The sequence below is a fragment of the Carassius auratus genome, chromosome 34 (assembly GCF_003368295.1).
Source record: "Carassius auratus strain Wakin chromosome 34, ASM336829v1, whole genome shotgun sequence".
NCBI classification, from domain to species: Eukaryota; Metazoa; Chordata; class Actinopteri; order Cypriniformes; family Cyprinidae; genus Carassius; species Carassius auratus.
Genome location: NC_039276.1, coordinates 27,606,383 through 27,618,915, shown reverse-complemented (window position 1 = coordinate 27,618,915; position 12,533 = coordinate 27,606,383). Strand labels below are relative to the sequence as shown.

The 12,533-nt window shown below is 42.9% G+C and overlaps 1 protein-coding gene across 1 annotated transcript in view; it reads right to left on the bottom strand.

Annotated features, from left to right (window-relative positions):
• The window catches only part of LOC113053683 (mitogen-activated protein kinase kinase kinase 12-like), a 34,402-nt gene extending 29,162 nt beyond the window's left edge, over nt 1-5,240 (bottom strand). The window contains exons 1-3 of the mRNA XM_026218867.1: nt 4,976-5,240; nt 619-1,117; nt 360-543 (exon numbers count right to left, since the gene is read on the bottom strand). Coding sequence (XP_026074652.1) covers nt 360-543; nt 619-1,036 — 602 coding nt within the window. The 5' untranslated portion in view covers nt 1,037-1,117; nt 4,976-5,240. The remainder of the gene's footprint in view (nt 1-359; nt 544-618; nt 1,118-4,975) is intronic.
• Nucleotides 5,241-12,533: the final 7,293 nt, after the last annotated feature.

Sequence of the window (12,533 nt, the reverse complement as noted above, 5' to 3'; positions counted from 1 at the left end):
AAGAAATGTTACTCCACATCATCGGTATGGACACATTTGGAATTGTGCTGAATGAGAGAGGTGCATGAGCCCAACACTGGTTTCATTTTCAAATGTGTTCCTTTATGATAGCCTAACTCTATAATGTGTATAGTATTTATAATGTTTGTAAACATTTAATTTAAGATACTTTACATTATTTCTAAATGTAATAATAATAACATGTCATGTGACTTATACACTGATGCAAATAATCTTTTTTCTCAACCATGCAATTTTGCCCAATTGCAACTTATACTCAACGGCTACTTATTTTTCTGGGAAATGCTCTACTTATAGTCTTGAGGGTGAGGCTGGTGTGCAGGAGTGCATTCACTCACTTGAAGGTAATGATGTTGGGGTGTTTGAGCTTGCGCAGATGTTTGATCTCAGTCTCCTTGATGTCTCGGACTTTCTTCACAGCCACGTCCTCACCATGAAACTTGCCCAGGAACACAGCTCCCTGTGCCCCGCTGCCCACCCACTGCAGCTCGGAGATCTCCTCGAATGGCACCTCCCAGGATTCTGGAAGAGACATACCATTATCTCCATCCAAAACAACACGGAAACACCCGACTGCTCCGCAGCTGCCATACTCACCTTCCTGGCTCTGCTTGTGCTCTGTTGAGTAAGCTTTCCCGATCATCGTCCACACTGGCTTTAGGCATCCGAACAAGCCTTCCAGAAAGCCTCCTCCACCCGCCTGCAGCCGGAAGCTGTCGGACTGGTTGCGCATGGCTCCGCCCTCGGCTCCGCCCTCCTGCAGCTTAAGCACGCTGTTGGAGAAGTTGGTGGGCTCGTCGCTCAGGGTGGGGCTGTTGCTGTGAGTGCCGCTGCCGCCCCCCACCGGGTCGATGGAGAGCACATTACGGAGGACGCACTGGGTCGGGGTGAGCTCGGTGTCTGGCGTGCTCGCTGGCACCTCCGAATCGGGCCGACAGAAGGGGGGTTCGGAGAGTGGGGTGCTGAACCCTGAGAGGGATGGGGAAGGGGCATGTTGCTCGTGGACACAAGCCATGGGTGCAGAAAGGGTGAGGGTAGCCCACTGCGTCACCCACCCTTAAGAAAAGTGGCCCTCACCACTCAATCGTCAGCACAGCTGGAGAGAGAGATCACAACACAAGTAATCATTACTGTGAGAGGGCATTCTTCTTACTGTGCTAATTTGAATGCTAATTAAATACCAGAGTATATTAGCGATGTAGTAATTGTAGTAATTATGGTGGGCTGAACACACGTGTGGATCAATATCAACAACACAAGGGTGCGTTCATTGGCCAGTTTCATATAAGGTCTAACTTGTAGACTAGTCTTACAAGTTAGTTATCTTTTTTAAAATTCAGTTATATAAAAGCATACATTAGTCTAAGCTGAATTCCAGAATAAGACTGATTACCTCTTGGATAACAGCTAGCTGGTCAAATAATCATACTTAAAACATTATCTTAACATAGAAGCTAAGTTTATGCAACTGACCCCAGGTAAGAAGGATCCGTCTGAGCAAATGGCTTCAGACTGCCAAGGTTGTAAAAGTTGTAAAGAGTAAAAAAAAGTCAAGTTAACTCATTCCTTCCAGCACCATTCTCTCCAGCAACCTGCCAACGATTAATGTCATTTCAGTAGCCTGAATTACAGAAGCATTGTTCTTCTGCATGCGGTCAGACATGTACAGACCAGCTGAATTCTACACACAGTTATCAGTCACCAACTTGTAGAATCATGTACTCATCATGGTTAACAGATCTGCAAAATCTGTGCACACAACAGAGCGCACAAAAAATGTTGTATGCATGTGGAATTTAAAAAAAAGAATTACTAGTAAAGAAGAACAAACTAATCAATTTTGCACATGGAAAATGCTGTTTTTCTCTGTGACTTCATAGATACAGCTTCAACACTAATCAAACACGCTGCACAAGCTCATCAAGGTGTTCAGAATGACATCCATCAGGCGGAACAAAAGAGCTCTTTTGACATGATTTGCTTGTAGAGATTATTTTGATTGGTGGAGAGCTCTCTGCAGAACTATGGGTAATGTAGTTTTTCACCAAGAAATCAGCTCTTGAACACAAGCTTAAATAACTTATTTAATACAAATGTATAACATCAAGTTTAAATAATGTGGGCTGATGGCTTCAACAAATGCAAATAACACTGATTAACAACGTCATGGCTCACAGTAGGTGTGTCTTTAAGAGTAAGTTATAATTAAAATAATTAAAATTCATCAATGCCCATTTGATTAAACATAATCCAGAACATAACTAGGCTATACACTTACTGTATGATGAAAAACAGTGAAATGTATCACATGCCTCATCTGCAAATCCTCACAAAAGTGTGGAGAAAAAGAGTGTTTCCCAACACTTCACTTCATTTTGCCATTGTTCACACTACAGTTGATCAGGAGAACGAGACTGAAAGGACGTGACAAATCAGCAGCACAAACATCATCTTCTCTCAGGATGTATTCTGTCAGTTTGTGCCTCGCTCATCTGACCTCTTCTGGAACAGGTGTAATGATTCGTTGATTACACAGTCTGAGTGCAATTAACATTCTTATCATTCATATCAGTCCTCATAATGTGAATTGTGTTTTAACTTCACATTTCAAGAAGTAGGGGGCCATATGGTTTTTTATGATAGTTTTGTAATATGAGACATTGCAAATGTGATTGATTTTATACAGCAGTTCAATTAACTTAAAGTTAAAGCTCCAGTATGAGATTTTTGACCACAAGAGGGCGCATTTCCAACAGTAAAAAAGGCAAAGCTTGATGACGCTATGAAGCAGGTGACGATGGGAGATGTCGTTTTTAATGCGTTTTCACCATAGCAATGTATCTAAATTGGATAAACGAATCATGATCACGGATGAGGTAATTTATTCGCTTTTGTATTAACTGTATATCTGATCGTATTATTTTATGTCATCATAATTAATGAACTGCAAGGAACGTGAAATGTTATACTATATTATCCCGTTACAACTTACAGCTAATTGTTAAATGATTTGTTGGGTTAATGTTGTGCTGTGTTACGTGTTTATGGTTAATGCCATGTTGTTTAACATACTCAAACCAATCGTCCTAAAAGTAAATTCGAACGAACATTTGCAAGTAATGACTAAATATATTTTTAACAACACATATCCGATTGTATTTAATTGTACTGCCATAATCTCGGTCACCACACGTGATACAATCCTTACCTTAGTACAAAGAGCAATATAACAGTCCATTTGCCACGTTATGTTATTTTCTCACGGGTAACGTTATTGATTAAAAAAATGCTACAGTGACAGACATTTTCGGAAGTTTTATTACAAAATTCCTACATATTGGAGCTTTAATATTAAATTACATTTGAGACACAACTTTGTCAATATTGATGGTATTTTGCTGTGTTTTGCAGATGAGAACAGTACTAGATTAGCAGAACTGCTAAGCTTCCAGAGCAACACACAGCGGTGTTTTGTTTGATTTCTGAATGAATCTGTGTTTTTGAACAAATAGAGAGAATCAATGAATCAGTTTCATTCACAAAAACAGTCACTTGCTGTGTTCCTGATTGAATCCGCTGTTTTCTTCTGAATAATTCAGTGACTCAATCATTAAGACTTAACAACACCTACTGGTGGTTTCAGAAAAACCTGGTCTGTTTTCATTTACAGCGAGGCATTTATGACAATTCTGTTATTTATTGTAGATTTGAATTTTTAATGAACACAATTTGGTCTCATGATATTTATGCTGGCGTAGTATGGTACATATATTTATGGTATATTGACAGCCCTATCGTCTGATGCCTGTACGTATATAAACACCACTGATCCTCACAGACTTCTACATCCGTCATGAAACACTCACGGTACATTCATTCAACATTCACAAATACACTGAAGTGTGTTCATGCAGCACTAGGACAGAGCCAGAGTGACACACAATAATAATACACTCTGATCGTGTTTACCGTGATAACAATCATCATCCATCTACACTAGCCGAGACAGCGCTGTGAGAAACGCTTGAGCTGCTCCAAAACCATTACTCAACTTAACATATTAATCATATTAAGAATTCTAGCAATATATTGAAATGAATTTGAAGATATGGCATGGCCCCCTGCGTGTTCCCTGAGGCCCCTAGTGGAGTGTGGGCCCTCGGTGGGAACCACTGCTATAGCTGATAGATCCGGGGCCCATCAGGAGATATGATATTCATACAGCAGTCTTAATATTGATGCTGACGCAATAATGCTTTTGTTTGTTTGGTACTTCACATTCAAGTTTTAAATATTAAGCTAAAACAGTTTAAAAACATTATCCTAATTTTATAATAAATCTGTTATGCATACATTTTGACCTCATATGAATCCTTTCCTAATTAATGGTGCTAATTCAGCTGCTCAGAGTATTTCAGATGAGATGTGCACTTTATTCACTGTACACATTCTAAAGCAGACCCTGATGTTCACACAAACACAATCCCACGGCTGCTGAACCAGTCTACTGTGTGTCTGCATGGAATCTCTTCTGAATATCAACCTCTCGATCGGAAAACGCTTCCGCGCGTCACGACGCTCTCTGCACAATATGGCAAAATTGCGTAACTAACGCGCGCGTGATATATTTACTCTGTTGTGCGCGTAAAGGCAAAAGCATCGCGCAAACGCACGCGACTGGCGCGCCGATGAAAGCGCAGTTAATGGACGCGCTCGTTCAGATGTGATGTCACTGGCGTCAATGGCGCGAGTGAACGCGTCGAGCCGCGTGAGGTACCGCATCGAGTGAGGAGAGGACGCGCTCGCTCCATCACACACAAACACTCACACACACACACACACACACACACACACACGCATCTCTCTCGTTTAAAGCCACTCTCCGTGCTTCACGCGCTCTCCATCGCGGAGGTGCTCGCTCGTTCGGGAGCAGATGCTCGAGCAGTACCGTTACCGTATCTCTGGAGGATGCTGTTGTCGCGTTGTCAAGTGAAGGGTGGATCCGGTGTTGTCCTCTCGGTTCCGCGGTAAAAGCCGCGTCTCTCCGTGCGTTCTCCTCTATCTCTCGGCTCGGCGTGATTTCGTCCGGTCCGGGTCGAGCCCCATCGGCTGAATTGCGCGATCACGGATTCGGGTCCATTAGTCGAGCGGAAGGAGCTGTTTCTCCTCTACGGTGCTGAAGTGACGTCATGACGCCCACTAGAGGGCGCGCGCGTCGGCGTGAGCGCGCGTATGACGTCAGAGCCACATGAGGTGTACAGTATGTACAGTATGTTCAGTGATCTGTCTATGAGCTTCCGATCAGTTCATATTTTAAAGTGTTTAAGGAAGATGTTTATTAGTCTGTTTATTAGTCAGGATGTGCAGAGACGGTGCGTTGATAAACATGATTAAAAAAATTGCTCCAGTGTAAAAATGATATAGCTGATATTATAAATTATAAACAGGCTACGTAAAATGTGAATTATATATATATATATATATATATATATATATATATATATATATATATATATATATATATTTGTCAACAGCTTGTGCATTAATTTCAACCGTTTTATTTATTTGTATTGTGGATTAGAACAAACTTTTCAGTTAAATTCATATTTGATGCACTGTTAAAGCCCAGAGATCCCTGACTCCATGCATACATTTTTACATTTTAAGTTGTCCAACAAAAAAAAAAAATCTACATTGACAGCACATTGACCTTTGACCTGTTCAGCAAGACATTAGTCCTCACAAAATGAAGTTGAGTTCAGCTCTGGAGTCTCTTAAATCACTCGTCTATTTCCATGTCATCTAGAAACCTGGACATTCAACATAAAGTCCTATAAAACCAGCATGTTTGTGTAAAGAGTGTGTTCTGCTGTGTGAAACTCACACACATGGACTGGAACTATCTGTTTCATGTGTAGAAGAAAGAAGAGCTGATCCTACTGTTAACCTATGAGGGTCTGACCCCAGTGAGACTCTCTCTCATGAGCTTTATTAGCTTTATTAGCACGTAGCACAATGTAGCCAAAGCATTCACATACTGTATACAAACATAAAACAGAGGTGAAAGTGTTTGTCATCCTCGGTTTGCTGTAGATCCTCTGCTCTCTCTGTCCATCTTCATCTACGAGATTATGATCACTTCATCTGTATTCACAGAGGATCCGTCTTTGTTTAATAGTTTCATTAATATGACATTTGCTCATTTAGAGGTTCTGTTTAAGGGAGAGTTTATTTTGGAGGTCAAATTGTATTTCCCTTTCGAGGGAACTTCGAACTGCGTCCTCTAGGGGGCGCTTTGGGGAACACCTCGTCGTGACCCGTGTCTGAAGCATACAATGAAAAAACACCAACTTGTTGGCCGTCGACAGCCTCCGACGTCACTACCGGCGCGACTATAAATCAGCACCGGGAGAGCACGTCATTATCTTCTTCATCTTCAACTGACTGTTTTGTTTGAAGTGTGCATCTGAAAGAACCGGTAAGGGCGATCTTTCTCTGTTTATCATGGCGACAACTAGCAAGCGTTTAGACGATGTGTGCATCCGTGTCGGCGTTATTTGACACCCGATGACACACGCGATCTTTGCGTCATTTGTTTGGGTGAAGAGCACGCACGCGATGTCTTTGAGGAGGCAATCTGCGTGCACTATGAGCGTTTTTTCAATGGAAAAAGCTCCGCTCTCGTTCGTCTCTCTTCTAAAAAAAAAATAAAAATAAAGGCAAGCCATCTGCTTCCCGCGGTTCAGGATCTGTCCACGCTGAGGCAGGAAAGAAAATGAGCTCGTGAGAATACATATGGATCTGTCTGAATGGTTTAAAGAGGGACTTTCCCTTTCGAGATCGTAAAAAAAAAAAAAAAGGGCGGCGGACGAGAGAGAGCCTTGGGAGGATGATGTTATAACACTTTCTCATACTGAGGTTAGTGCTCTGCTGGGTTTTTTACCCAGGAAAAGCAGGAGATATTTGAGGATGGTGAAGAAGCTGAGGCTGAGCCTTCTCAATTCTCCTGCCCTGCGTATGTAGAGCTGTTGGAGGTTATTGAGCAAAAATTACCTTTTGACCATAACCCTCCAGCTCAGGTGAGCCTTTCATTTGTGCATGATCTCCATACAGAGATTAAAAAGAAATGAAAGATGCCGTTTTCTTTTTGCATCCATCGGTTTCGGCATTAAAGTAATCTGCCGACATCGAGGTGATGCGTGAAAGCGGCTAGGAGGGAATGCCCCTGTAGAAAGAGCTAAAAATTTTATAAATATTTAAAAAATTTTATATGTGAAAAATGTTTTCTTTCTGCAGGGGAAACCTCCTCTCTTATTCTCCCTCCTTGCCATCTAAGCCCCTTCAGAAAATCATCTCGCTTAAATGGCAAGGCATACGCAGTAGCAGTAGCATTACACACAATGCTGGTGCTTCAAGCATATCAGACTGATCTGTTCAGAGACCTGGATAGAGACGAGGGCCTTTTTCTGATCAGGTAGCTGAGCTGCGCCACACCACGGATCTCTCTCCATGCTACCAAGCAGGCCGCCTCCGCCGTGGGCAGGACTATGGCGGCCATGGTGGCAGCGGAGAGACATCTGTGGATGAACAGACATCGGGAGGAAAGAAAATGCTTTCTGCCCGATGCTCAGGTTTCGCCTTCTGAACTTTTCGGTATTTCCGTTGAGGCGGCGATTTGAAAAGTTCAGGGAGACGAAGGCGCGCTCTGCTGCTTTCAGATCCTTCGTCCCACGAAGGTCCAGGTCTGAGCCCAAACAACATAGGGGTCCTGGCCTGTCTCGATCTGAGGATCAAAGATGGGCACAGAAGGCTAGTGTCGCAACTCGCGCTCCTCCCCGACCTGCGGGCAGGGGATAGAGGAATCGTGGGTCACGAGGAGGTAAGCAGAACCTAAGAGGTATGATCTAGACGAGGCAGCGTTCTCGTCCAAATCAGAATGATACCGAGGTATCTACTAAAAGAAAAGACAAACGCGTATATGCGTTAATCGACTTCGAAAGGTTAACTTCTGCTTTTATACTCCCCTTCCTAATTCCCCTGTAACCACCAGCTCTCCACCTGATCGAGGTTAGGTGGAAACCTCTCGCATAACAGTCTCCTATGCTGGACCTATAATATTTTTTTTATGGTTCTATGTCCATAGCAACCAACCTGAAACTGATGGTCCAGGTTAAAAGGAGGTACCCCTTGAGCGGGGCTCCGGCGTAGGAGGGTGAGTGAGTACATGTAACCCTCTCTGTATATACTTATGTGTATTTAATTGCTGGTGGTTACGTGTCTACTAATAAACTCTGTCTGAGTTTCCTTTGCAGTGCTCAGTTACAGTGTTTACTAAACATTCGTCAGCAGCAGCCATCCGGCTTCATGTTCCGGTATTAGGCGGCTGAGATCACAGGTATCTGAGGGAGCCTCCTTGATCATCAGGCCTGGCACAGCACTGCAGGGAATTTCATGGATGTCCGGCCAGGTCACCGCGAGGGGTCTCCTGGCCGCTTAGGGGTGCTGTCGCATCTACCGGGAAGTGGAGGTGGCAGTTACAGAAGTCTTCTTGTATATGCTGCCTCAGGTGATGCTCCCCTCACCCGAGGTTTGTAAAATTGAGCTTGCCTCTCCCGTGAGATTCAGCTCCTCTACGATGCTTAGGAACCTTTAAGTACACACGCTAAGCTTTGTGTACTTTCTCAAAACCACATGGTGGTCAGTGTGTATGTGAACACACTTTCTAAAAATCCACAAGTGGCAAGTTTGCATGCAAGACTCTGCAAACTTTCTGAAATCTTGTACGATGAGGGGTAACGCTTCATTCCCTTTCTTGAGATGATTAGACCTTGGTTCCTTGGGCTCCATTCAGCCAGTGTGTATTTGTTTATACACCTCAAGCATCGCTTTTCTCAACATGAGGGGCTATTGATTCTCGTGGTAATTTAGCAGCGCTCCCCTTTTTCCAAAAAATGGGTCACCTATGAGTGCGCTACTCTGAGCTCGGAGTTCTCCTCTCGTACGAGACGGAGTTCTCTGTTTTTTTTTTTTCCCAGATCGCTCCAGTATTGTTTCCATAGATCGTGTTGATGACTCTCAATCATACTGTTTTAAGATGCAACATTCCATCTATGAGCTGCTCTATCATGGTGCCACGAGAGCCCCTCCTTAGAACAGTATTTGTAAATCCATGCTATGGTAAGTGTGCACGTGAAGTCTTTGCACATTTTCTGAAATCCACACTGTGGTAAGTTTGCACGCTAGTATTCTGCGTTCTTTCTAAAATCCTATATGGTGAGGGCTTCGCGCGGTTGCTTCGTGCCCTTTCTTGAGTTGGTAAAAGCCCCGTTCATCTTGGGCGCCACTCCACCTATGTATTCTCGGATACCTATCTAAACAGGGTGTTGCTACTAGAGAACTGTTGAGACAGCTCTTTCAGCAAGCTTATGCGTAAGCTAGCAGTAGCCCCTGTGTGACAGGCAAGACTTGGTACAAATGCTAGGTTCTTAGCCGTATCCCTTTAAAGGAATCTTTCCTGATTCCAAGCCTTCAGCTCTACCCAGGGCCGAGGCCCTAACAATTAAGTTGGGTATGTAGCTTAAGCCTTTTGGCCGTAAGGGGTACTGTCACAGACAGCCGTCTAAACGTCCCAGGGGCAACTCCCATAGTAATGGTAGAGTTGGTACTTAGTGCTCGCCATGATTCTGGCCTGCATTCCCCTCAGCATGGCAGCGTGGGTATGCTGTTCCCCAAAGCGCCCCCTAGAGGACGCAGTTCGAAGTTCCCTCGAAAGGGAACGGTCTCAGGTTACGTATGTAACCATAGTTCCCTGAGTAGGGAACGAGACACTGCGTCCTCTAGCTCTCTGCCATGCTTCGGACGCAAGCTTCAGACGAAGAAGATAATGACGTGCTCTCCCGGTGCTGATTTATAGTCGCGCCGGTAGTGACATCAGAGGCTGTCGACGGCCAACAAGTTGGTGTTTTTTCATTGTATGCTTCAGACACGGGTCACGACGAGGTGTTCCCCAAAGCGCCCCCTAGAGGACGCAGTGTCTCGTTCCCTACTCAGGGAACTATGGTTACATACGTAACCTGAGACCGTTTTGTTGCCTTTGTGTCTTCTGGGTCCGAGTACGGAGGAACTGAAGTGAAGGCATCTCTTCTGGATCTCCATGTTCAGAGGGTACAAGCCTAAATCAGACGTGAGGCTCTGGACCCCTAACAAGGGTTTGACAATGTCTGATGATTTCTGAAACAGGAAACAGTAATATACCTTAAACCTCTGTACTTTAGATGTGTTTAGGTGCTTCTCTCCCACACCACAGCGTGACAGCATCAATGTCTCTCTGAACTCTTCTATATCATCAGATGCACATCAGCTCTTCGTGCCGCTCCGTAGATCAGCCTTTCATGTTATTAGACTTTTGTGCAATGAAAGATTATTAATAGCCTTTCTTATTGTCTTATCTATGATATTTTGCTGCCTCATTATTGTGCTATTAATGTAAAATAAATGTATTTCATTTAACAATACACAATACGTTTTTGTCATAGATTATGATTTTATCTTTAGTCATTTGTTGTTTTGCTTTATAATTAAGTTGTCTGTATTTGATAGATTGTGTTTAACACACAAAATTGTGATGATCAGGTAAACAAATTGAGGTACAGAAAGTGTACACTGGGATCTACAATAAAAACAGCTGTGCTGGTATCAGACACTCAGAACCGGATCAGATCGGATCGGATCTGATCTGATAAAGTGGTATGGAGCCAGCCCTGTTACTTCTGCTCTTTTCTGCTGGTCAGGTCAGTTTATACTGGATCCCACAGCATCACCCGATGTCAAACATACTCAACGATGAGTCTGAAATCACTCCCTATTCATACAGTAGACCTTATTCAGTTAGACTTCCAATATAGTGGAGGGAGCGGGGAATCATAAGTGACAAATGAGTCCTTAATTGATTATTTGTTGTGTTTTGTCATCTTTTAACATCTGACTGTAAATATGAGACTGTCCACACGAAATGGACAGCCGTTGTTTCTGTCCACCAGGCGAGCAGTGATGAGATGGTGGCACAGGTTTCACAGATGCTGGATTGGTACGTCGTTTCATCAGCCCTCGATTTTGACATGTACACTGTTCAGAGCCCAAACCTTCAGAAACTGAGCACAGGAGATCATCCGTGAGCTTTCTGACAGTTTCTGGTCTGATTTCTGTGTGAGTTTCTCAGGTATTCCGAATTATTCATCTAAAAGTACAAGTTAGATATTATACTACTATTCAAAATTGCAATTACAGATTTGCATACGCCCTGTGCAGTTTAAAGCACAGCTCTGTGTGTGAGGCTTAGTGTTTTACTTTACTGAATATTTATGCACATTCAGAATTAATTCAGACATCTTTATTTGATATCTTGTTAGACTGCAGCTTTGCGTGTGTTCAAACTGAAGAACTTCAACCTATGTTGAGGATCCAGACTGAGTATAAAGTCTGTGCAGTGACCTTGTCCCTGGGACTCAAGCTGAACTCTTTTAGGAACCATCATTTGCAAAAGATAAAGCTGAGAGCTTTCATGTTGATGGAAGTGACATTACAAACACTTCTCTTTACAAATCTGGTAAAAACTCCCTAATCATCTTTCCACAGAAATGTTGGAAATTATGCAAATGTGAAAAGTGCAGTAATTTTTGCCAAAGGTTCTCCAACTAAGTACTGAGTTACTGAACACTCATGCAAAGCTGATACTCTTGTTGTTGTTCATATGCAAAGTTATAAAATATCTTTTCCCCTTTGCCATAATGTGTTATCAAGTGCAGATTGATTTAATTAATAATTCAAAGCATTTTTAGCATAAGTCTGCAACAAAATCAAGATAAGAAGTGGTTGTGGATAGTTTCTGGCTTCATGAAGTGTGTTATAACATCAGCATCAGGCAGACAGTCGTGCTCATACCTGTCACAGCACTCCTGACCATGTGATGATCCACGGATCAGTTAATTATGAGTTTTCTAGCTCTGTTTCAGTACTTCTGGAAGAACAGTCGATTTACTGAGGAGTAATTCAATGTAAATGTTAGCTGACGTGAATGACTGCAGTTTCTGTGTGAAGGAGAACCAGTGTGTGTAAGGCTCACGCTAATGCTTGTGTGTGCTCCGGTCACTCTCTGGGGTCTGGACCGCATCTCTGCAGGACAAACAGTGCGGTCACCACAGGTCAACACTAGGTGCTGCGAAGGGTCATTGTGTGGAAAGATAGTCAACAAAGAAGTACTTTCATTCAAACTTTGACATTTCTATTTCATTTTTCCAATCTCCTATCTATATAATTCATTGCTATTCTGTTTGCTAGACTGATTATAGATTACACTATTATAAATTACACTATTATAAAACCCTCTCAAAACACCATTCAGATGAGTCAAAATCACAGAAACCTGTGTACAACTTGTACAAATAGAAAGAACAAGAAGCTTCAAACACAAGAGAGAGAGCAGGAGAAACAGTGAGCTGACGGAGTCTGTGTCT